The 26734-nt window shown below is 40.1% G+C and overlaps 1 protein-coding gene across 1 annotated transcript; it reads right to left on the bottom strand.

The window, feature by feature from the left end:
• Positions 1-1793: 1793 nt before the first annotated feature.
• On the bottom strand, positions 1794-21142 carry SLC5A7 (solute carrier family 5 member 7). The gene is made up of 8 exons (XM_057743027.1): positions 20977-21142; positions 16635-16748; positions 15719-15874; positions 11777-11925; positions 10672-10815; positions 7003-7156; positions 4104-4321; positions 1794-2511 (listed from the first exon to the last, which is right to left on the bottom strand). Exons 1-8 carry the CDS (start codon positions 20981-20983, stop codon positions 1882-1884), a joined length of 1572 nt encoding a protein of 523 aa, XP_057599010.1. The 5' UTR covers positions 20984-21142; the 3' UTR covers positions 1794-1881.
• Between the last annotated feature and the right edge of the window lie 5592 nt (positions 21143-26734).

The raw sequence follows: 26734 nt of genomic DNA, 5'->3' as shown, positions 1-26734 counted from the left end.
GGGAACCTTGGGACTTCCACACTTATTGGTTCTAAAAATGTGCTCCTTTCCAAGTACTCCATAGGGTAGTGGTCACAGAGCAGATTCTGAGCAGAGAGATCAGTACAAAAACATTCTCTTTTCATTTAGGTTATAGATGATGTTTTGTAAAGATTCTGAATGCAATGTCATATTCACCATCAAGCTTGGATAAAGCATTAAAAATATGGGAATGACAACATGTACAATTATTTAATTTCATATTTAAAAAATTACTCTGTAAATGTAATTCATGTTTAATAACAGGGGAGATTATTATTACATGCTTTTAGACAATTGCAATAAAGAAAGGAATTCTAGCTCCCCAAACACAACTTTTATACTTAATGTTGAACACTGTATTAACTTTACTTTGTCTATGAATCACAAAAAAAGGAATTTTTTTTTTAGAAAAAGTGCTTTAGTTTGAATAATTCAGGCTGCTTCTATTTAACTGGATCAAATGCTTAGATAATTTTTCAGCTGATCAGCTCCCTCTGCTTTTGTAGATGCAGCTCCAGTTATTTCTATAATGTGACTGATGGGAAAGTATTTAAATTCTAAAATGGATACAAACCATTACATATGATATACACATATATTTTTTAACTCCAGAAGAGGAGCAAAATAATATTTAATGATCAACCTCATGAAAGTTATGTAGACACCAAAAGTTAAAACTGATGGCTTCTTCCTTTAGGACTTATTTTTACTTTCTCCTTTCTCCTGCACTTTAAAATTCACTATACACAATTTATACTGGTGATCTGTCCAGTACCTAAGACTGGATTTTTCAAAAAAGTGCCACAGAGTAGCTCTCTTGACTTTAAATAATCCTCATTAACAAACATTCAAAATTGAGTGGTTTCATTTTTCTAATTTTACTACTATCTGGAGGTGTGCTTTGCCTCTCACTAAGGTTAATTGGTGTGTATCTATCTCACCTTACAAATGGCTCAATTTCACTTCCAATACTAACAGATAGTAAGTCAAGCGACTACTTCTCTTCTCATGAAGCAAAATTTCCTAAACTTCAGATGAAGGTAAAAGATCACTGTTGTTCCTGTCACTTTTTGCTTAGTGGCTTCTTGATTTATTGCTATAGGTTTGCCTAATAATCACACGTTTCTCACTGTAGGTACTTTTCCCAATGCATATGGTAGTTGTATGGTAGTTTCAAACACACCCAAAGGAACCAAGGATCCTCTACCGAGATGGACTCTACTTTCCTATCACTTTGAATGTCAAGAAATGCCACTACACAATATTTTTGTGTGTGTTTGCCTTGCCTGCACTCAGAATAATACATATCACTATTAAAGAAAAACAAATTGCATATTCAGCAAATATTATAGTTAAGAACATGAAAGAAGGAATTACTCATCACATGAGGGAAATTAGTTGATTAATTGGTTGCACCATTCACTGGAGTGACGGGGATATATTCTCATAACTTCAGTGCTAGAGTTAAACCAGACTCACAGGGCATTCACAAACAAGGTCGGGATCAAGGCTACCCAATCTCCTTGGCTTTCTCATATCTACTTCCTTTTTCCATGATAAAGGTGAACATTCTGGCTCTCTGTTCTTTGAGTGTGGTTTTATCCGTTTTTCAATACTTAACAAAACTACTGAGAGTTGAAATCGAATGAGGATAAGATGTGTCCATGAGGGACAGAGAGATGCTGCTTCAGGGGTGCTTTCTTCTGGCTTGTCTTGGATGTGTGCAATTGCACAATTATATGGATTTTTGTCCTTTTGAACATTATTTTTAAAATATATTTTATATGCTGCAAACCACCCTTCCAGGACTAGCCTGCTATAGTGCTCCGTATGAGAAAGCAGTGTTTTACGCAGATGCGGTTACTGTAAGTTATCTTCAGTCCCAGACCCCTCTGGACTGGAATCCATGTCGAGCAGGGCCTCCTGATTGGTGAAAGTCGAGCTGAGAGTTATGCTCTGCCGAGGCTTCACAGGTGCAAGTTCATCTAACTTAATATTTTCATTTCTGACCAGAATTGTCTTATCCATGTTTTCTTCACTGTGCCGTGCAACAACAGCATCAAATACATCTAATTTTGGTGGCAAGCTTCCACTTTCAAATAGGTATTTGGCTAGATAAGAGATGAAAATGTTGGATAAGAATGAGGTCACCATGGCAAGGGTTTTAAATGGGAATCTCTGATTATATATGCCACTTTTATCAACGTAATAACCAGGATAAAAGATCAAGGGCTGTAGGTTCAGGTACGGCTCCCCACCGGTTACTCTCAAGAAAAGGCCAGAAATGTAACCTGCCACAGCTCCATACGTGTTGGTTCCCTTGATGAAGAGCACGCAGAGCAGCTGCGGGAAGATGATGATGTAGACGAGGTCGGAACTGAGGTACCAGAGCCCGTACACCGTCTTCGTCAGCAAGGCCATGGTCATTGCAGAAACTCCAAACACGAACACCGTGATTCGCATGACCCAGACGAGCTCCTTGTCGGAAGCCTGCAAGAAATCGCCATTGAGTCAGTTTTTCTCAGGACATGCTGGCTTCTCTAGGAGGAGAATGAGCTGACTTCCTGTGCTTTTTTTTATAGAAGTTTTTTTTTTTTTAAATTTATTTATTATTTTTTTTGGGGGGTACACCAAGTTCAATCTGACTTCCTGTGCTTTAAATCTGCTCTAAAGAATCCCCCTTGTTCAAATGGCTCAGTCTATGGGTAAAATCAGCCGAAACCACAGCATGTGAAGCTAGCAATCTAGGAGGCCTCCCTGCCGGACCTTGGGAGGGGCTTCAGTGACCCGTATGCTAAAAGCAGAGCCCACCTGTGCTCTTCGCTGAATGTCAGAGAGAGACGCGAGATGCGTGCTGGGTCGTTGTAGGCGAATGATAATGCAAGGGAAGATTTCCTTACTTTCCACCTTAAGGACTAGTTTTAAATGTGGCAGTGAGGGGGCGTGGCCTATGTGTCTTCCTCTCTCTGCGGAGGATAACCGCCTTAAAAAACAAGCAGGACCATTTTGTTAACTATGACCTAGGAAACCTAGAGAAAGGCAAGCCTGAGTCAAGGAAGACGGTGGAGGGGGCTACGGGCCCCTCAGTGAGCACCATCGCGCTGCTCTGACTTGGAGTTTTTCTGAGATATTTTAGGTTTCATTACTCGTTCATTAGAAAGAGAAGACGTTTAAATTATTGCAATATGACTGTACCTCTTGGGAAATAGTTATATTGATTAGTGCCCTTCAGTATTGACGTGAATGATAACATGCATTAAAAACCTTCATATACAGCATAAGGTGCTGAATCAAAGTAGGGTCAGATTTTCATGCAGACCATTAATAAGTATAGAGAAACACCTACACAGTAAGTGCAAGGAGGAGGGCAACAACAGTAATGTCAGGTTAAAAATACCATTTTTTAACAGTATTTTGGGGCTGCCACACCATTTTCACAAATTCAAGCCTCCAATGTGTGCTATTTTGGCATCATCACTGCATTTGAAAACATGACTGCTGGACAGCGGCCACATCATCTGCAGCAGGAACAGTCATCCTTACCCGGAGGGGAGGCAGATATGCCTTTACCTTGTTGTTGTCAGTGTAGTAGAATCTTAACTGTCAAATAAACTTTATTCAATAAGAAAAGCAGAATCCAGAACCTTCATTTGTTAAGCTAGGAAAATTGTTACAAACACATGATTTTAAAAGGATTCCTTGAAGCGTAGCTGATTCTATACCTTAAAGCGGGAATAATCAGGGCAGGACTGGAACATCCTGTTGTGACCACAAAGCAAGGATATTTCAAAAAAATGTCAGGGACAGTGCTACAAGGACAAAGGAGCTGGCCAGAAAGAGCTCCCATGACAAAACTGAAGCGATCTTGTTCATCAAAAAAGAAGATACGAATCTTGGTTAGATCTGAGAAAGGCCTGGAGTTCAAAACCATGTTCAAAGGAGAATGGTGTAAAGTACATGAAAAGGAAGTTGTAATATAGAGATAAAATGACACACATAATATTTGTATGGATTTTAACAAGTTGGGAAGTGTCATTAAAATACAGGGGCTTTGTTTTTAGAAAAAAAAATACCGTTCTTACATTTTGTCTGAATGAAAGCTGGTAGATGTTGCGAGCAAACATCGAACTTGCCGACAAGATGGAAGAATCTGCGGATGACATGACAGCAGCAGAAACGGCTCCAAGACCAAAGTAAGAAATGTACACGGGGCAGAGGTACTTCAGGACAATTGGTAAGATCATGTCTGCCTGTTGCTTGTCCTCGGGGCTGAAAGGCCCGTATCCAGTCTGGTTCCAGGCTGTCGACAGAAACAACAGACACAACAACCAAAGATCCATCCATCCATCCCTCCATCTGGGGTCATCCTATTTACTAGGAAGCTTTCGAAATGAATACAGAATGTATAAACTAGTCTAATCAGTGGGAAATCTAATCAGCCTAACAAGAGTATGTTAGTTTAATTAGGTGGGAAGTCCATGTACTGGTGAAATTGTCTCACATTTTCCAGCTTCTAATGGGTTACAGTTAGTCTCATGCAAAAGCCCTGCAGAGAATATGGTGGTGTGAGATTTTTTTAATATATATTTCTCTTTTTTAGTGTTACATTGTACAGATTTATAGAAAATAAATGTTCTTAAGCTGAAGCATAGAGCGTTCTTCCAACCATCTGGGGATGTGAGAGAACACATACCGTTTCATTCCTCAGTTATACGCATAAGTAGATAAAGATAACAGTGGGGCTCTTCTCACCCATCCTCTTCCTGGATAAAGCCTTGTTATTGGAGTTCCCTCAGCATTATTTTTCTCTCAAGTAAATTCCTTTTTTTTTTTTTTTTTTGGCTGTGTTGGGTCTTCGTTGCTGCACGTGGGATTTCTCTAGCTGTGATGAGCGGGAGCCACTCTTCATTGTGGTGTGTGGGCTTCTCAGTGCAGTGGCTTCTCTTGTTGTGGATCATAGGCTCTAGGGTGCATCGGCTCAGTAGTTGTGGCATATGGTCTCAGTAGTTGTGCTGCACAGGTTTAGTTGCTCTGTGGCATGTGGGATCTTCCCAGACTAGGAATGAAAACTGTGTCCCCTGAATTGTCGGGTGGATTCTTAACGACTACCAGGGAAGTCCCTCAAGTAAATTCATTCTTGTATCAAATACCACTTACTAGAAATAGGCATGATGGATCAAGGACAGTCCCTTTTTATTGAATAAAAAGTTCAAGTATGGGGTTGAAATTTTCAGGCAGTTTTTGGACTCTGCTATAAAAGGACTTGAAACATAACTTTATCTTTGCATATATATCTCCTTTACTGTTTAGTTATACTGGCAGGTACTGAAGAATACAACAGAAGCTTTAAATGTTTGTTAGTATAGCTCCTTTTTTTATTTGTTAAACATTAATGTCATGATTTCAGGACCAAATAAGAGTGGTTTCCCTTGGATCCTACCATTTTTCCTTCCCCCATTTTCTATTACAACATTTCAAAGCCATGCTTTGATATGGCCAATTTTATAGCATTAACTGAGATGTGATGGCAACGGAAATAACAACCAAGAATTTGTATCTCATCCAAGAAAAAAATAGAAAAAAAAAAGAGAAAAAAATAGGCTTTACGATTTTTTTTTAGCCTGTTTTCCTACACACTAATGGCCAGACCTGTTTACTGATTATGACGTAAATGCTATCTTTTATTCTAAGGCACTCAATCACCTTTGTCAGCCACCTTTTTGAGTGTTCATCACATCATGGATGAACAACTGGAATAGAGCATGTGCACTATGAACCACAGCGGTTCTCTTAAAAATTAAACTGTTCCAATTAGCATCTCTGTTAATCGAAAGTCGAAGTAGCCGTTGAACATCATCCTGGGTCTTCTTTACAAAACACAATAGAGCAAAAGGTAAACATCCTTAATCTCTTTTAATTACCTCTACCTAGAGGGCTCCTTTGATGTTTGATTAACATGATATATTTTCGTGAAATGCTCTTGAAAGCTGTATATCACAGGAACGTAAGGGCCAGGAGTAATTAATAAGTGGAATCAAATTAAGGATGAAATTTAAAAAATGTTCTGGATAGAGGCTAACTAGGAGATAAGTATTTCATAAAGTTTTTTCTTTTTTTACCAATTTTGAGTAAGATATTTTCTAAGTGCCTTAGTATCTTAGCTTATCTTTACCTACAAATTTATTGATTTCTCCAAGAAAGGAAATCTTTAATTAACAAATTATTGAAAATATAAACAGAAACCTCAAGTTCAACGGTGGTCCTTAGGTGGTCATGGTGATGGCAGGCAACTTCTGAGTCAGCTATGACTCACCAAGGGGACTTTTTTTAAATTTATTTATATTTATTTATTAAAAATACTTTATTTGTTTTTGGCTGCATTGGGTCTTAATTGCAGCATGCGGGATCTTTCGTTGCGGCACATGGGCTTCTCTCTAACTGCATTGCAGGGGCTTGGTTGCCCCATGGCATGTGGGATCTTGGTTCCCTGACCAGGGATCAAACCCACATCCTTTGCATTGGAAGGCAGATGATTAACCACTGGACCACCAGGGAAGTCCCTGCCAAGGGGACCTGTAAAAACACCAGTCTCTGGCTCTAACTTAGGTTATTAAAACAAAATCCCTGTGGGGTAGCATAGAAATGAGTAATTTTTTGAGTCTCTCCACCTCCCCAGATGATGACAGTGTGCACCTTGGTTGAGAACCACTGCTGACAGGATCACAAATACACAGTTGATAAATGTACCAACATTGGGGTGGGGTGCTCACAAATGTCTTATTGGTGAAGTGAGAAATCAAACAATGTCTGACCTATAAGACAATCTGTTGACATGTTACAGAGGCAGATATATGAACATGATGAGAAATCATTAACTGTGTGGGGGTAAGAGGGAAAGTGGGGGAGGGAGGGCAGCTGGATGCTAACTGGTGACTTGGGTGAAGCCTGATGGGTCAATTAGTGAAGTTGCAAGAGATTTACCTGTTGATGCACCAATGGCTCCAATGAGTATGGCTGGCAGAGCCATCACCATGCACCCGAAAGCTGCCAAGAAGGACAGCACTTGAGCGTAGGTGGCTGAGGATGAAGACAGGACCCTCTGGAAGTAGGCTTGCCACGGGATTCCACCCAGCATCTGCATGGGAACCACGGGGACTCAAAATGAATTGGAAGCAAATAACATGTGTTAGGTATTTTCAAAATGAGATTTTTTTCTTTTTTGCAATCACATTCAGAATAGTCACATGTATGGCTCTGAAGTGTAGAAAGTGGTCCTACACGCCACTTGTCTCCACTGCTGTCACTAAGTCATTGTCATAGTTTCAGCTGTGCAGAACTTCCTCAAGTTCTTTTCCTTCATAATTATGTAGCACAATATTTCCTTTTGTTTAATTTACCTACTTCAAGCTGTATTATATACAACTACTAAGAAAACTTCAATTTGTTCTTATCTGGAAGTTCTAACAACCACAAAATTATCTCAAAAAATTGAGATTCTAAAACCAGGAAGTTTAATTTGAGTCAAAACAATCCAGTGAATATTTCTGGATTCCAATCGTGTGCCAGGCAACGTAATGGTTGTCAGAGCCCAAAGATGAGTGAAAATGGTTCCTGTTCTTGAGATCACTGTCCACTGGGAGAGTCAACAAATTATGGTGTTTTCTAGACTGGTGTGTGGAAGCTCAGGACAATATAGGGCGTTAAGAAGATACTTGAATTTCTCTTTATGCTCCTTTCTACCTTGTACCTAAATGTTATATTATTGTTGTATTAAATGACTTACACAACTTGCTAGTACAGTACACATAAGCGTTTTACAATTACCTATCTCTGTGTTGGGGTGTGCTTAACATTCTTATCGAGGACACATAATAAAAAAGTTTGGAGACATTGAACTCGAGTGTAATTTGTCAATGATGTGAAGAGGTACATATGGGAGCAATAATGAGAAACAATCAATCATCTGGGGGTAAAGAGGGAGGTGAAAACGTGGGAGGAAGACAGAGGTATGGTAATCAGGAAAGTTGACGGAAAACAACATTTGAGTCAGTCCTTAAGCATCAAGAGGGTGTCACTAGGTGGAGATGGAGAGAGAGGAGAGTTCTGGGAAAGAATCCAATATGAAAAATAAAAAGAGAAAAAACAAAGAGGCAGCCATTAGACCACCATGTATTTGGTACAAGTAAAGACTGGGGTGTGTGTGCGTGGTGAGAGAGGAGGCTGGAGAATCCTCTGACTGGTATAGAGTCAGTGTTTAGTAAATAGTTATCATGCCAGTGAGCGAATTGATGAGGGAACTTTCCATATCACAATGTATTGAAGTTGCTTCTTTGATCATCTGTCTCTCTCACTGGCTCCAAATTCTGGGATATCTGTCTTGTTTATTATTGTCACATCTGTGCCAATCACATATTGACTCCAGAACAAATTCCTTCTTACAAAAGCCATACAAGCTCAAAAGCAAAACAGACAAAACAAAAAAAAGGCAAAAGAAGAAATTCTAAAATTCATTATCCCATGCCTCAAATCTATATGCTTCCAAAATTTTTCCTTTTGTTTTGCAACCTGTAAATCAGTATATCATTAACATCTTCCATGTCGATGAATATTTTGTCAATAATTTCAATGACTATATGAATTGATATATCATAATTTACATACCTATGTCTATGGATATTTAGGTCATCAAGGTTTGCAAGTAAGGTAAAATCTCACCTCCACTGACAAACAGGAGCTCTGATGGGAAGGTGGAAATGGGCTTGGAAGAGTGAGATGTGAGTGGGCTGCCAGCAGGGAGACCAGTGAGAGGCTCTCACAATAGGCCAGGTGAACTAGGAGCTTGATCTAGTGCTAATATAGGGACAGGGGAAGTTCAGGGTGGGGTTGGGAGATATCACGAGGGTACCATGAGCAGCACTTGAAAAGTCATTTCCATGGCAACTGCAAGATCAGAGACCATTGGTGAAACATTTCAAGGCTCACATCTACAGTTTATTCAATCAGTCATCCCACATCTATTATTTCATTTCAACGTCTCCTACAATTTAAAGAATGAACATGATTTAGTCATACAATTTCTTGGGATGGGACAAACTTTAGCAATCATTGGATATAACAACTTATCTTGAAGATTAGTAAATCTGAGGACTAAAGTGTGGTGTAGGAGAAAGGACTTTGGGGTCTTGGTTCTCTATTTCAATCTGTCACCTAGATTGATAATCAAAAAATTGCCTAGGACTTCCAGGGTGGTACAGTGGTTAAGGGTCTGCCTGCCAATGTAGGGGACACAGGGTCGATGCCTGGGCTGGGAAGATCCCACATGCCGTGGAGCAACTAAGTCCATGTGCCACAACTACTTAGCCTGTGCTCTAGAGCCCACAAGCCACAACTACTGAGCCCATGTGCTGCAACTACTGAAGACTGCGTGCCTAGAGCCTTTGCTCCACAACAAGATAAACCACCACACTGAGAAGCCTGTGCACCGCAACGAAGAGTAGCCCCTGAGCACCACAACTAGAGAAAAAAACCCATGTGCAGCAATGAAGACCTAACATAGCCAAAAATAAATAAATAAATAAAAATTAAAAAAATAGTTAAAAAATTGCTTAGTTTTTCTAAGTCTCATCATCTCTCCCATATAACCATAAATACACCAGCCATGAAGGTAAAATTACACATACATATAATATTTAATACCCTTCCCATTTCATTCATAATTGTAAACCATGCCAGAAAAATGCCAGCCAATGCATTTCTTAATAATCCTTGGGGAAAAAGCCCTCCTCCCCACCACTGGAAACATTAGTTTGCACGTTTTCCTGTCTTCTTACCAGTAAGTTCTTCACTGGGGCAGACACATCTATTTTCAGTGTTAAAATTTAACAAAGTGCCACAAAGTGAAATCACAAAATATTGTGAATTCTTTAAAAAGGAAACAAACATAAATAATTTCCCCTTAATTTTGATAAAAATTAATCTCTTGTTTACTTTGAAATCAAATACAATGGTTCTGTTTTGTTTTGTTTTGTTTTAAATATGTAACCCCTGCAGCAACACTGCAAAATCCCAGAATCTCTGAGGGAAAGGTTCTTGGTGCTCCCTCTCCCTCAGTCTGTGATCTGCCTTCATTCCTTTCATGCCCATCCCTCAAGGCCACCATCTTCACCCCAAGGTTCTGCACATTTCCAGCCGCCTGGCCTCCCAGGCTTTTTCCTCATCATCTGCCCTGGGTGACACTCTCTTCCCTACATATCTCATGCACTTCAGGCCTTATGACATCATGAATGTAATTAGAGACTGAGTGACTGACTTATTTCAGAAGAAGTTGAATTTTAATGCCTCAATCCAAGATACAAAATAGAATTTTTGGATGGCGTGGCTCTCAGATTAGGGGAGATATCCGGCAGTAGGGCATGGTGTTCCTAAACTTACAGCACAAGTGTGGACACACCACACATACCCTAGGGAAGTGATCTCTTTGATACCTGTCGGCTACCAGTCAGGCCCCATCCTTCTTCCAGTAGAAAGAAGTCAACCCAGAGATGGACAGGAACCAGCAGGTGAAATTTATACATAAACACAAACATTTTGCAAGTGCGTTTGATTTCAGGACAACTGAGAGTGCCTTCCTCAGGCAAGAGCATCACTTACCAACAACAGAAAGCTATCAAGCCATGTGTAGACTTCAAACGGCTCAATGGTCCCCAGCCAAGGCTTCTGGTACTTTGCATGCACGGCTGTGAACCCGATGTCGGTCACCACAGAGTTGGACAGCGCGAAGGGGACACTGATCCACTGCAACCAGAGCGCGTGACAGCATTAGGCCGTGTGACTGTCTGGGGACGTGCGAGACTTCGTTTATTTTGTTTTTCTTGACGACAGCACAGCTCGGTCATTCCTTTTATTCAGGGAAGGACCTGGAAGCATGTTCTCTGTGGGATACTGTGAAACACTGACTTAGAAGAGTTAAAGTAACACACTGTCAGCTTCTGTGCTAATTATGCTGTATCACATCAACTATACAGCAGCCACCAGAAACCTTTGGGAAGAAAACATTGAATTTGAGAACTTTACGTATGTTTACATATAAACTTTTTGTGTTTTCCTAGAATTAGAAGAAATCCATTCCTTAAAGTGACCGAGAAGATCGGACTGAAAATAATTTCTACGTTCCATGAGCAGTTTTATGGATTAACCAAAACTAATATAAGGAAAGGTTAAGAGAAAAATACAGATTAGCACCAAGGTTTAAATTTTACTCTAAGGGAAGTTACTCAAGGAAGATCACACACATGTTTCCATCAAACGCAGGCATGAAGGAAAGGAAGCCCTAGACCTTACTAAGACTTAATTCAGGGACCTTTTCTGTCAAAATCTCACAATGTGACTAGAGGTTTTTCATCCAATTAACCCATAGAGAAGTGCGAAATTTCCAATAGTATATGAATTATTATATATTACTCGAGATGGGAAAATAGGATTTCTATTCATTTTTGCTGAGTTAGTATAAAATACCACATTATCTCTTACAAAAGGAGAAAGTAAGGAAAGAAGGAAGGAAAGAAGGGAGAGAGAAGGAAAGGAAGAAGGGAAGGAAGGGAGGAAGAAAGGAAGAAAGAAAGAGAGAAAGAAAGAGAGAAAGAAAGAAAGAGAGAAAAAGGAAGGAAGGAAAGAGAGAGAGAAAGGAAAGAAAGGAAGAAAAGAAAGAAAGAAAGAAAGAAAGAGAGAGAGAAAGCTTGTGAATGACCCCACTTACCAGTCCCACAAAAATGCAGAAAAGCTGAACGACATCCGTGTAGGCCACGGAGTAGAGCCCGCCCACCAGGGTGTACAGGGTGGCGATCAGCGCAGAGACAATAATGGACACGCGCACATCTGCGTTAATGATCACGCTGATGGTGGCTCCTGGAGGGATGGGGTGAGAACAGCTCAGATGAAGTTTCACACTCAGATTCTTCCATCTCAGTAAACTGAATATGCATATGCATGTCTGCATTTATATACTTATATACACATATATTTTAAAATGTTCTTTCTTTCTGAAATTAGTGCTTTCCTCATTTATGTGGAAATTCATGATTTGATTACAGAATTCCATGACATATACTAAATTGAATACTACTATAAGATCTTGCAATAATTCCACTGACTACCTGAAACTCTGACTTTATTGAACACATGTAGTATGTTTACTCACATCCATGAGAAAAATAAGCCTTTATGGTAAGCATAACACCCATCTCGACATTTTATAATTATCATTCATTTGTTCTTTTGCGCTCTGACCTCTGCCAGCTTTCATTAGATGACACATGGTATAAAGTACCAAGGTATGAAACAAATTTACAGGAGAAAATGATAAAATTGGTAATGTGTACCTTCCAACTTTTTCAACTTTGTGAAGGACTACTTTTATTTCATTCGTTTGCTGGAGTGTTCTAGTCTTGTTCCTAGGACACCAGTTCACTGAAAAGCCGTTGATTTTAGCATCACGTTTTAAAGTGATTTTCATCATCAAAATTGTAAACCTGCCTTATAAATCAACCTATGCTTTTCTGACTTTATGACTTTGTTTATTGTGTTTTTTGTTGGTGTATGTGTTTCCAATAATATTATGGTATGGACAGCTGGACCACTGCGGTTCTTGGACTGACCTTTCAGAATTCATTTGCTGCTCTACACACCCTTTCCCTGTTGTTCTCAAAAGTGGTATAGTTTATATTTTGTATTATTAAATGTGACAATGATATTCCTACCATGTTAATATATGTGCAACAAATCTGTGATTTCTCTGAATCATGAATTGCAATCTTACATTCTCCTATCACTCCTCAATGGCATGCTAATAGCATAGACAACCCACCCCAGATGGAAAGAGCAGTATAAGATATTTTGATCTAAGACATCAATACAAAATATTTTTCAAGACATTTTTTTCTTAGTGCTTTGCCTTTGGTGTCAAAACTAAATTACTCTCTAGTGTAGAAACCAATTGAGAAAAGGAAACGCCTAGTGAGGAATTGAGAAAGGAAGACAAGGGAAAGAGGTCAATTATTTACAAGTGACTTTGGATAATTGACTCAATTACTGTTGTATGGATATTAACAAGTTATATTTTTTCTCCTGAGATTATTTACTTCATGTTGAAACTTTAGTCACAATTCTTTGTCATTCATCTTTGGTCTAGTTCTCTACTTTAATAACAACACTTTAAAGTCATATCCCATGAATTATGAAAAGTCCAATTATTACCCTACCTCTTTTGAATGTTTAATTTCCCATTCTTTTGTGAAATTTCTATTAATCCTACACATCCAAAAGGTAGGGAGGCTGTATGTTATAGAAGAAAGATCACTGGGTGAGAGCCTAAAGATTGAGCTTCCTAGTAAATGCTAAGACCATTTCGCTGTAACTCGGTGGTTTTAAAGAAGTCACCTACTTTTTTGTACCACTATTAAGGCTGGGATGAATTTTTTCTCTAAAATATTTTCTAAATCACTCCATCATTTGTAGTGAGTAAAATCAAAGTCATATTTCCAGATTTGTTGTGAAATATTAATTTACTCATGCAGCCATAAAAATAAATATATTGCAAATAAAGTTATAAAAATTATCTGAATTGAGTCATTAAAAGTGTAAATATACATTTCTTTAAGAAGCTGTAAGGATGTTGTCTGTTTACACCAAGAAGATAGTTTAAGATACTCCTATGTTTTAGTGGTAAACTATGCACATTCATACACATTCATAGTAAGGTGGTGAAAAATCTTGTCCCAAGTTATTTCTAATAAACACTAACTTTGAATTATATCCAGCTATTATTTTTGAAGAAAACAGGTGTTAATTTAAAATTCACACACATTCTTTTTACCAGAGCATATATCTCAAGAATAGAAGTAATGTTTTCATAAATGTTGTTTGTATGTGTGTATACAGACAATATATTTTACATACATGTTGATATGCACACACAGATGTAGGCACGTATATTTACAAAAATAACTAATTGCAGCAAAGCTAAGAGTTTAGATATTATATTTCCAAAATACTTTAGAAATAATAGATTATTCATTCTATTCTCCCTTCAGGGCTCTGTTATAAGCTGATCTTTATTCAGTGAGAGTGAACATTTTGTATTCTGTTAGATATTCAGCCCACTCCTTTTTTGATATCTCAGCAGGTAGTTTGTTCTTAAAACCAACACTTTCTGGTGTTGAAACCAATGACAAATAAACTACCATTGCTTCTTAGCTAATGAGAGCAAGGTGGGAAGGGAGGTGCTTTTATATAAAATTTCATTAGGATACAGCAGTGGTGGTTGTGGAGCATGATTACTTAGCGCCAGGAAAGTGCAACATTTTCACTCAGTTATTACAGTATTTTTTAACTATCAAATTCTCTTCTACATCAAGTCATTCCTTCATTTTACAGTTGGAAACCAACAAAATAAATATGATTATACAAGAGTCTAGAGAGAAAGGAGTGAAGAGTGGTGTAAACTAATATCTGATATTACAGAGACCAGACCTGATGATAATAGTGAAGCCAGAAGACTAGCTTGTAGTCTAATACATAACAGAGAAGGAAATTCATCTTATCTGGCTTTTGTTTTGGCCACTTAAAGTCTGACTATAGACGTAAGCCCATTGTTCCCACTTGTAAGAGGAGATGGAGAGTAACACAGTGTGTCCTGGATGTCACACATGGACACAGCTCAGCGAGGAAGGACGAGGAGCATCCAAAACTCCTGGTCTTCAGGAAGGAACTCAACACTCAGTAGGACAATATAGATATCTCCCTGATGAAAAGGGAGGGTACTGAGCCTGAAGATTTCCCACAATCCCACTGAAATCTCTGGTTTTCTAAGTCTTATAAGTGGACTGAGAATCCAAGGACCAAGGATGTCCTCAGCAATGATGAATCTTGACAGTAAGTTAGACCCCCAAATAGTCTAAGTCCATTTTCAAATCTCTGAATATGTCTACAACCCAACACTCTAGGATGTAATGGGATTACAATCAGAAAAGAAGGACTGTTGTTTTCCTTTTTCTCTTTTGAAGAATGTGTAGCTATAGGTGATTAATTCATTCATTCATTTGTGATAGGCCTATAAGTGTTAATAAGGCACGGGTCCTGCCTTCAAGAAATTGATAATTCCTTTTGTAAGGTTGGAAATGGGGAAATAGATAAATAGACACATAAACATAGAAAGTGATAAATCCAATAGAAACAAAATTCCTGGTGCCTAAGAAAACCCGTAGGAAAGGCCTTCAGCAAGTTCTGGATGACCGCCCAGAGAAACTGACATCTCCAAGCAGATCTGAAGACACTTCCTGGTTGGCCAGAAAGGAAAGGGGGGTGTGAGTCCTAAGCAGAGGGCGCTGGGCTCGCAAAGTGTCAGAACTGCAGTTCTGGAGGAAGGGAGAAGGAAGAGAGAGAATCTGAGCCCAAGTCATAAGAAGCCTTCCTAACTTTGTTTGAAGGTCTGGTTTTAAGCGGGAAAGTGGCGTGATCAGATTCCATCTTATGGAAGAAGGGCAGCCCCATAAGCGGGGGTGGGGGTTAGGGGTGGGGGTTGGGGGTGGGGTGGTGAGATGGTTGCATTAATCCAGGTTGGGGAGGCTGGGGGTGGCCTGGCCTGTGGCTGATGCTCATTCAACCAGAGATGCGCCCGGAACGGCGTTTCATTGGTTCTTACCTAAGGCAGAGAAAATGGCCGCCGCCCAGAACATTTCCCCCATCAGCGCCGGGATGAAAAGGAGTCCACCCATGCGCTTTCCGTAGATCTGCTGAAAGGGGTCTAACATGGTCACATATCCCTTGGAACGCATGGGTTTTGCAAAGAACAGACCACCTAAAAGAAATGAAAGCAAGTGTTAATGAGAAAATAAAAAATCCATGATACAATCGTCTTTGCCAACCTTTTACTATGCATAATTTCTCAAGGGAAATGAGTTTTTTAGAGCACTTATATGTGTTGAGGAACCAGTCTGCAAAATTCTGTGAGTACAGGACCAAGAAATATTTAGCAATAAAGTAGAAATTTCTTAATACAATTATCATCGTGTGCATCCAAGGCTGTATATGGCATGGCGGATGCATGCGGATTGAAAAATATGGACCTGCACAACACTCCCTAAAATGTCTTCATATATTTGTATCACCCAGCAGGGTATTCAGATATTTGATTAAGCACAAGATCCAACAAAAGTATTCTAAGTGCAAAAAAAAAAAAAAAAAAAAAAATTAGGAACTCTCTGTTATATAATATTCTTGACCTTTTATTAGTTTGATTTACAAAAGGAAATTCAGGTACAATTCAAGATGATTCATTTTTCATATGTCCACATTATTTTGGAAAGAAAAAAATCATTATGTTAAGAAATTCACTGTTCTGGTAGCAAAACAATCAAGGAAAATTTTTTTTAACATATTCCATAATCAAGAGATCCAATCACCTAACACCGGTGTTACCACTTTCTGATAACAGCTACTTAGGGATTTCTGGTAGCATTTCTGCAATAGTTATTCACATCATTTGACTTATTTCATTTGTTATTTATACTCCTGATCTTTATGCTTTACTGACTCATTCAGGTGTGAAATTTTCTTACCTAAAATCAGACTAAGAGAATATCCAATTGGTGCCTGAGCCCACGCTAGACCATAATCTGGAACATACACTGCTTCGGCTGTCCCGTTGATGTAACCTCCTCCAACCCAGGTGGCTGAAACAGAATGAGAAGTGAGGGGAAGACATGTCATACCTGTCATCCCCAAGACCTGCTCAGCCCCACCCTGTGGCCCTGAGCCTCAAGTGGCTGGTGAGGCAGCCACCAGAGACATGGCTGGTCTGGACTGAAGTGTTGGAAGAATGCAAAATGCACATTGGATTTCAAAGACTTAGCATGGAAAAATAAATGTAAGATTTCTCAAATTTTTTTGTAATGGTTACAAGGTAAAATTAAAACATTTTCAATGTACTGAGTTAAGAATTCTATTACTTACATTAATTCACCTATTCTTTTAATGTTCTTTTTAAAGTGATATGCAGAAAACTTCAGATTATATTTGTGGCTTACATCAAATTTCCCTTGAACAGTCTTGCCCCAGATATTTTCTAAATCCATTAAGTCATCAACATTTTAAAATCATATAATTATATCATAAAGTCTGAGATCATATACAATATCTAATACTGTATGACTACTTCTATTCTTAGTAATACTACAACTTTTCCCCCAGCCATCTTAACATGGGGTCAAGTATCTTCATTTCAAGGGCCTTTTGTTTTAATTGTATTGATCTTTTCTCATTGATCATGACTCTTGTCTTCAAGGAGTGGTCTGTGTGTGTGTGTGTGTGTGTGTGTGTGTGTGAGCATGGTTGTGGGGGTGTGTGCTTTTCATTAATAGAGTCACTTTGTAAACACGCTGGGTGCGTAGGATTTTGGCAAATCTGTTCTGAATTATAATGAAGTTGTACTTACTATCTTACATTGTTAAGGGAGTGGAGCCAGATTGGTGCCAGGTGTCCTAAAGGGAGCTTAAACTGCTTTCCCAAGTACCCGACGTACACTTAGGGCTAGACCAGCCTTCAGGAGAATTCACAACATTGGCTGCATGCCCATTTGGAATTCTGTGTTCTAATCTGGGTCTTTTAGTGATATATTTGATATTTTATAGAGAATAATAAAAAATATATCTTCAGATGTTATTTAATAACATTTCTGTAGCATAATAGCTGAAGAAGGGTCATGGAACCAAAGAAAACACACTTTGATAAAACAAGTTGGGGCCCAGAATGATCTATGAACTCTATCATTTTCTCTGAGAAGACACTATAATAGTTGATTCTTGCTGAAAAGCTAAAATTAATGGAACACTCAGATCTTTGCAGTTTATATCCAGAGTATAGTCAAAGTATTTAAAATAATCCCTAGGTAGAATTTGTGTAAAATTATGAGGAACATGGGTTGGCGTGAAGCTTATCAAATATGAGACTGAATTCTGGGCTGTATCATGCAATGGGGTATAAAATTTGACTCTGAAAAATTCCCTGAAACTTCACAGTTAGAATGTAAGTAAAATAAATAATATGTATATGAAATTGCCGAAGACGTGTTTCTGTTGTGTTTCTTGCCAAAATTTATCTGGCGTTTAATCCAAATCCAAAGCAAAGATGAGAGAACATTTAGGGGTTAATCTTATTTTTAAAAGGTCAATGTGAAAAGACTGTCCTGCAAAGGAATTTTAAGTACATTTAAATGGAGAGTTTATATACACAATTCTAAAGTGGACCAATGCATATTTAGCAGCCACCCCATCTTCATGGTAGCTTTTCCATGGTGTTGATAAATAACAAATGCCATGATGTGCTTTTCTCATCCTAAACCCAGCTGAAATTTTAAAAAATTTCTCCTCCCCCACTGAGTGAGTAACCAGGACCTGGAGCAATGGATTCTCACATAAACACCCCCTGAGACCTCACCTTCCTGTGAGGCACCTGGGACCCCTAACTCCACACCAGCAATGTTTTGCTGCATTAAGTAAATGTCTGATAGTCTTACAAGCACAACATTCATTAGTGATCATTTTTCATTGTGTAGGTCTCCTCTCCATTTCCAGAAAGAAAACTGGTGCCCAAGTGATTGCAAATATTATAATATAGACGTGCAGACTTAGTTACTTGTGATTCAAGTCCCTCCATTTTTATCCATCTCGTCTGTTGCATGTTTGTATATTTCATGTCAGATTCATGAGTGAGAACAAGAATTCTTTTAAATTATATGCATTTTTATTTTCAATCTTTATTCTTTATCAAATAATACAATCAGTGAATCTGACTAGGTTTGGATAATATGGTTCAGATCTTAATTGAATTATGATATTGATCAAGGTTCTTTTCAGTTCTGAGGGATAAAAAGAATCTTTAAAAGCTGAGCTTGAACATGACACTTTATAAGAAATATCATAATTCAAATTTTTTCTATATATTTTAATAGCCTATTAGATTTAAAATCACTCTGATAAAAGAAAAAATTCTGAAATACTATCTTTATGGACATAATAAATGTACTACTAAATTAGAGTAATAGAACGTTATCGTAATTTACAATGAACGAAATACTTTGATACACAACAGCTCATTTATTCTTTTCAACAGTTTGAGTGAAATTAACAACTTCTATCATTTTTATTTCGCTTTTCTTCTTATTTTCTTTGCCGTAGGAGAAATCTGAAGGAAATATAATTACAAGGCTTTAATGCAGTTCAGATATCAGTATCATATGTGGGTCTTTAGAGGAAAGAAGACATGTTTGTACTTTAATGAAAACTGAAAATGAAGATATGAAGATGTGTGTATTGTTCATCAGCAGTTGGATAATAAGAGGAAAAAACAAGAAAATCTATACCAATGTCTCAGGAAACATTTGCAGGTGGTGGGTTAGTTGATGATTCTTATTCTTCATGTTTTTGTATTTTTCTAATTTTGTATATTATGCATCATAAGAAATATTTTGCAAAACATTTTTTTCTGTACATGCATATATGTAGAAAAAAATGAGAAGTAGAGGGTAAAAAAGAGCTCTTTTCACCCTGGGTGCCTTTATGAAGAAATGGGGAGAGACCTGTGGAGGGCTGGGTGTGGTCACTGCGGGGGCCCTGGCGTGGCTGCCAGACCTGGGTGTGGCCCTGGCTCTGGTCCTTACTGACCACGGGAGTCTGGGTCATGACGTCACGCAAAGCCCTTCCACAGTGATGTCATGAAGATTGAACAAAACCATAAACAGTTGGTGAAGACTTAAACAAAAAAATGTGAATATCTGAAAGATAGAATCGACCGTCCATATATTATTCTAAAACATTGTAGGTTTCAGATGGCCAAACAGGGATGCAGTCTTCCCAGATTGGTTTGGAAAACTTTTTGATATACAGGATGAATCAATTTTAACTAGCACTTCAGGACTGAAGTTTGGCATCATTTTGATATCCAATGGGGTATTTTTCCACTGAGTACTCCACTCATATTAATCCACTGAGAGTTCCTATTAGTATTGATTATGTCACTAACATTTAAAAACCTAATAAGACTCTATAATGAAATGTGTTGTTAGTGAACATGTATCAAGTGATACTACAGATATAGTTTTAAATTGTTGTTTTTCAGTATTACTTTCAACCACAGAGAAGAATACAAAAGCAAAACAAGCCACCACTTAATCAGAAACACCTCTGGGCAAAGAAGGAAAGACTTTGGCTGCTCCTAGTACAGAGTGGGTGAGAGCTGTAGTTGGTGACTTAGGGATTCCTACTAGGACACACCCTGGCTTTTTTCCTTTCATATCAATGTTCCTGGGAATGTTTTACTCAGAGCCGTGGATTCATAACATGTGATCATCTTTCTGCAAGAAAATTATTTCATTACATGGGAGAATACGGTTTACAAAACAGGACCTCCGTCAATTTGGAATTGGGTTGCCCCCAAATTGATTTATTCAGTTTTAAAACCATCACTAGTTAGTGTTCATTGACTAGTTAGTATTCATTAAGACAATTCAAAGTCACAACTTTATGCCTGTCTTGATGAACAGGAGGGGATGCTGCCTGTATCACATTATAACAGAAACACAACTTGTAAAACTAAGGCATTTCTGCATATCACTCCACCTCTTTGTTTTTACGGCTTCCATCAGCTAAACAGCCCAGAGAGCTCAGCTTGTTTCACTGATATTGTCTAGTAATTGATTATAAAAGCATTAGTTCCAGCACTACTGAATTGAAACCATTTTAATTTTGTTCTAAATAAATGTAAAAAATTACTTTTTAAATATATAAGTAGTGAACCCAGAGAATCCCTCAAGGACAAAGAACAAGATTTGCTTTGTCTCTGGAGCAGCTAAGGAGGGGCAGGTGGGGGTGGGGCGGCGGCTGGGTGGGCGCGAGGGGAACCCACCTGTCATGGTGAATCCACCCACCAGCAGCCCGATGTCTCTGCCGCCCACGATGATGGCCTCGCTGCGCTCCCCCGCACTGCCACTGTTCTTGGTTCTCCACGCAGCCCATATTCCAACCAGCAATATGAGAAGGTAGAATACTACGATGGCTATCAGCCCTTCCACCTGGAAGCTGTTGGCTCCTGACATCCTGCGCCACTTAAAGAAGAAGTGCAGTGAAATCGCGTGTTCACCTGTGGCGGCCAAAAAGTGTCCATTCCATCACTCTATTTCTATTCAACAACTGAACCTTGTTTTGGGTTTTCAAGAAGCAGAAAAAATTGGAGACGCTGTTTAAGGAAGGTAATCATTTTGTGTTAAATAAATTCTTGTAAAATTAACCTTGTGTTTTACCTCAGTAATTCAGTCAAGAAATCACTTACAGTGTGTCTGCTTGCTTTTTGGAACTGTATACTATCCAATCTAGACTTGCTCAGTAGTGTAAGTGTATCATAAACGATTACTCTGAGAACTGACACGTTCGTTCATTCATTATTCTATGCCTCCTTTCAAACAACTTCAGGGAGTGGTTCCAAAAGTAACGTGACATGCAAATATCTGCGAAAAAAAACTCCTTAGGGAAATCCATTTCAAAACCACACGGCCTCCAATTTTCAACAAGTGCCCGAGGTTTAAGTTACTGCAGCCACTGAAGATTTGTGCTGTTTAAAGGGTCTCCCTCCGGATCAACTCTCCCCATCCACTGTCCTCCGTTCCTTGCCTCTCTCCCTCACCCCCAGAATGGCACAAACAAGAAAATGATTTAAAAATACATAATGGAGCGTCAGAGGCACTAAAAATAAGACCCTTAGAAGAGAGATGTCAAGTTCTAGCCTTTACTTTCTGGAATTCTTATTCTGTCTTATTTTCCCCGCGTGATCGCGGCTGTTCGTGCTCTCCAATTCGCACAAACAAGTTTCTGGGGGAAAGTCAGACATTTGCGCACGCAGGTGGGTGAGAGACCTTGGGCGAAAGCACCAGCCTCCCTAGGGTTCAGGGGAGGCTCAAGGAGCGCTGGCGGCGGGTGGGTTGTGGACTTTGCCTTTGCAGCCTGAGCGGGGAAGGGGCGATGCCCCTCCTGCTCCTTGGCCTATCCTCTTGCGCCCCGCTGCCCCTCCTGAGCCCCAGTGTCCTTCCTGCTCCCCCGGTGTCCCCGCGTCCCCGACGCCCCTGTGGCACCACGACTTCACAGCCGCTCGTACCCGGGGACCCGGTCTTCGAGACCGGACCCGCCAGACGTCCCCGCAGGAGGCACAGAGCCGCGTCGGAGGGCTGGCCCCGACGCGCTCCTACCTGGAGAGGTCGCCGCGCAGGAAGCGCTCCGCGGGTCCGGGCTCCTCTAGTGAATCGTGGAGGCCGAGGGTGCACAGAACACGGGAGGGGTGGTCAGGGGCACAGGGTGGCAGGGCCAGGAGGGTCCAGCTCCGGGGGTTCCGCACCCCGGGTCTCCAGGAAAGCGGCGCCGGCGGAGTTGACAGGTGTGGGCGCGGTGCGGGGCGCTTGGAGCGGCGAAGTGTTCATCGATCCGGTATTGGCCACGCTCCTCTTTATAAGGGCGGCCGGCGGGCGATCGTCAGAGCCGGCGAGGCGGACGTCAGAGGAAAGTGCCCCGCGAGCCGGCGGCTGTGGGGCGCAGGGGACGCGCCGGAGCCACCGGACCGGGCTGGGCTCTGGGCTCCGGGCCAGCGCCGCCGCGGGGTCCCGGCCTGACGACGACGCGGGCGCGGCGCTGCCACTCCTGCTCCCCTCCTCCTGGTAGCAGGGCGTGATTCCCCAGGGTCATTTCCAATTCCTACTTCCCACGAATCTGGTTGGAAGCAGGGAATGGGGAGACAGGGAGGGTCTCTGAACATTGTTTTCAGGTGGAGCCTCTGGAGGTCCAGCAGAGAGGAGGGGTGGAGGGGTCTTGTCTCCCCAGACTTTGAGGGAATGATTTCTTGAGGCTTCTCTCACTGGTGCGCAGGGGCTGCCTTCCTCCCAGGGCCTCGGGTGGAGGCTGATTCTGGCTTCCCTGCAATGGGTTCTCTGAAGGAGACATTTCAGGAAGGTTTCAGGAGTCATTTTAAAATGCATACCCTTTTCCACTTAAAAATAGGATCAAAATGAAAGCCTCTAGGAGTTGTTCAAAACAACAGTGAAGGTATCACTAAGCCAGACAAGGTTGAGCCAACCAGGTTGCTTGCCCTCCAAAGTACCCTATTCCAGTGCTGCAAAATTTTGCTATATAAGTTTTAAATATCTATCTACACCTAGACATCTAGGTCTAATACCTAGATTATATATCCATGGGTATAATTGCATATCTACAGCTATATTTACATCTAACTATATTTATGTATCTGTAAAGATGCAAATATCCGTGTGTATTTCTGTAAGTGTGTGAGTGTAGGGAAGGGAGGGAGAGAGAGAGACAGAGAGAGAGAGCACAAGTGTGCGTAAGCACCACAGCCCTTCGAGCCACTCTCTCACTCGGTCCCATATTCCACTAGCTGTGCCAGTGAATTAAACAGTGAAATATGAAAATATGAAAATCTCATAACTGATCGCATAAGTAAGAGTGTTGCTTAATTACTGTCCGCCTCTCTCTACGCAAGATTTTAAATCATCCCGCATTTTCTTACACTGGATTTGGAAATGAACTTTCACATTTATCACGACTCCTTTTCTTTGTTCTCTGTATAAACAATGGCAGCATTCAACCACCTTGATTGAGATTAAAGCCTACGGAGGTCAAACAATTCAGAGAGAGGAGAAGGGCCTGTGTGGCAGTTATCTTGTCTGGTTTGTGTGATTAGCTCATGGCTTTTCTGGAAAACAATTGCATAGCCTGTCCATGTAACTCCATTTTTGCATGGAAGGATTATGAATTTAAGCAATTTTAAGAAACCGATAGAGGGAAGACAGAGGTGGGATTTCATATCATTATTCAAGTGCTTTTAGCAGAGATTCATTCATTCACTCATTCATTTTGTTTTTGACAGTTATAACTCAATTTCTGCTTCTGACCATTGGCCACAGATTAACTTCGGTCTTTCCTACCAGAATATACTTAAGGTGATGATGGTGGCAGAAAAGGTGTGACTGTAGCAGAGCAGGCATGGGCAACGGCAGGCTGTGAGGTAGTGTCCGCTGCTAAGGTCAGGAGGTAGACTCAGATCCAAGAAGGGATGAAACAGGAGGCTGTCCTCAGAGAAATATCACCAGGGCTTTAAGGTACAAGTGTCGGAATACAGCCAGGATGCGGGCTCTCCGTGGGGCCCACCTAATCCACTTTAAGAAGCCGGACTTGCCAGACTCCAGATTCCATGCCAGATCTGGGAGGTACAGTGACCTTGAAGGTGGGCAAACAAATTCTGACCTGGCAGAGGAGCTGTCCTGTATGACAAAGAGCACCAGTTGAAAATAACAAACACTGACGTATTGAGTCTACTTCTGGGGAGACGTTTGCTCATTTGCTGAGTCCTTTGAGTTCTTGTGTCTGATCTCAGGATGCTGCTGCTTGTGAATTTCTGCTCCAGGATGTGCTCTCCCTGACACCCATTCCTCTTATGTCTTCAACATGCATCTCTCCGTCCATGCTCCTGAGAATATGTGATCGAGCGTGCAGTTAGAGAAATTCACATTGGTGGAAGATCGATTGCAGTTTTGGCAGATAAAAAAGCAGGGTTTGCCTTTCCAAATCATTCATTTATTTAACAGACATTTCCTAAGTGTCTTTGATGTTCCAAGCACTGTCCTGAGTACAGAGAAACATGCAGACAATTATATAGCCTCTGCTCTTATGCAATTTATCATTAGTGAAAGGAAAGAAGGAAAGAAGCAGAATCTGTCCTCCAGTATATTCTTATAAATGCTGGGAAAGACGTATCATCTATACACATGGATTTTAGGGAAAACACAAACACAAGGCCTTAAACAGAATAAGGTATTCTTCCTGGAGGAGGAGGAGTATTCATTCCACAAACACATGGTGAGCACCCACTATGCACCAGGAATTCTGATCAGTGGTAGGTATATAGTCAAGTGACTGCAGGAAAAGAGCCCTGTCCTCAACAGACTTATAGTCTCCAGCCTTGCTACTCAAAGTGTGGTCCTCAGAGCAACATCACCAGCATCATCTTTTCTTTTTTAATAACGTTGGTAATTTGAGAAAGACATCACTTGGCGTATACATACTGAACATGACTGAGATACGAATGAAAATGAACAGTGAGATTTTGGGGGATCCATTTTCCTTAAGTCATTGTCCTTCATCACATCCTAGTTTCCTCATACAATTTCCACTTGGACCTTTCACAATTTTTGGTTGACCGAAGTCAGCTTCAGTTGCAGTTTTGGCCTGTCATTTCCAAACCAGGGTGATGATCAGAATCACAGAGTGCTTTAAAAATTTCAGATCCTAGGACCCCACTGGAAGAATTCTGGTTCAGGAAATCTTGGGGGAGAGTTGAAATCTTTTTTTTCTTTAATGGACTTTCTCTTTTTTTCTTTTCTTTTTCTGGAAGTAGTTTTCGTTTCACAGAAAATTGAAAAAGAAAGTATTTCAGAAATACTACCTGCCCCCACACATGCACAGCCTCCACCATCCTCAGCATCCCCACCAGAAGATACATTTGTTACAAAGGATGAACTTACACTGACACATCATCACCCAGAGTCCATTGTTAACCTTAGGGTTCACTCTTGGCGTTGTACAATCTATGGGTTTGGACACATGTGTAAGGATACGTGTCCACTATTATTGTGTCATACAGGGTAGTTTCACTGCCCTAAAAATCCTCTGTGCCCCACTGATCCATCCCTTCTTCCCCACTAACCTGTGGCAACCACTAATCTTTTTACTGTCTCCGTAGTTTTGCCTTTTCCAGAATGTACAGTCTTCTTCCATGATTCATGTTTCATTTCCCATGGTTTCAGTAACCCCAATTTGAAAATGTGAAATGGAAAATGCCAGCAATAAACAATTTATAATTTTCAAGTTGTGTGCTGTTGTGATTAGTGTGATGAAATCTTGCTCCATCCCACTCTGGACGTGAATCATGCCTGTGTCCAGCATATCCGCCCATTAGCCACTTAGTAGCCATCTGGGTTATCAGATGGGCTGTCAAGGTATGGCAGGGCTTGAGCTCGTGACCCTTATTTTGCCTAATAATGGCCCCAAAGCCTAAGAGTAGTCATGCTGCCAATTCAGATTTCCCAGAGAGAAGCTGTAAAGTGCTCCCTGTAAGAGAGAAGGTAAGAGTTCTTGATAAGGAAAGAAAAAAATTGTATGCTGAGGTTGCCAAGGTGTATGGTAATAATTAACTTTCTATCTATGAAATTGTGAAGAAATAGGAAGAAATTTGTTCTGGTTTTGCTATTTCACCTCAAACTGCAAAAGTTACAGCCACAGTGCTTGACAAGTTCTTGGTTAAGATAGACGAGAGGTTGAATTTGTACAGTAAGATATTGAGAGAGAGAGAGAGGAACTACATTCAAAACTTTTATTACAGTATGTTGTTATAATTGTTCTATTTTATTGTTATTGTTAATCTCCTACTATGCCTAATTTATAAATTAAACTTTTAGCATTTGGAGCAAGATTTCATCACTCTAATCAGAACAGCACACAAACTGAAACTTATAAATTGTTTATTTCTGGCATTTTCCATTCTATATTTTCAGATTGGGGTTACTGAAACCATGGATATATAGGATAGAACATAGTTTACTTAGGAT

This window comes from Hippopotamus amphibius, chromosome 7 (genome assembly GCF_030028045.1).
Source record: "Hippopotamus amphibius kiboko isolate mHipAmp2 chromosome 7, mHipAmp2.hap2, whole genome shotgun sequence".
Lineage (NCBI taxonomy): Eukaryota > Metazoa > Chordata > Mammalia > Artiodactyla > Hippopotamidae > Hippopotamus > Hippopotamus amphibius.
The sequence above is the reverse complement of the archived record's forward strand: the minus strand, read 5'-3'. Positions and strand labels throughout refer to the sequence as shown.

What these genes read in the sequence shown, in the direction of transcription:
- SLC5A7 (XM_057743027.1), bottom strand. An exon ending in TCTGCATTTTTGTGGGACTG is followed by an intron (nt 10,816 to 11,776) that starts GTAAGTGGGGTC and finishes CTCTGGTTGCAG; the next exon opens with TGGATCAGTGTCCCCTTCGC. An exon ending in AGCTTTCATTCAGACAAAAT is followed by an intron (nt 2,512 to 4,103) that starts GTAAGAACGGTA and finishes GATTTCTTGCAG; the next exon opens with GCTTCCGACAAGGAGCTCGT.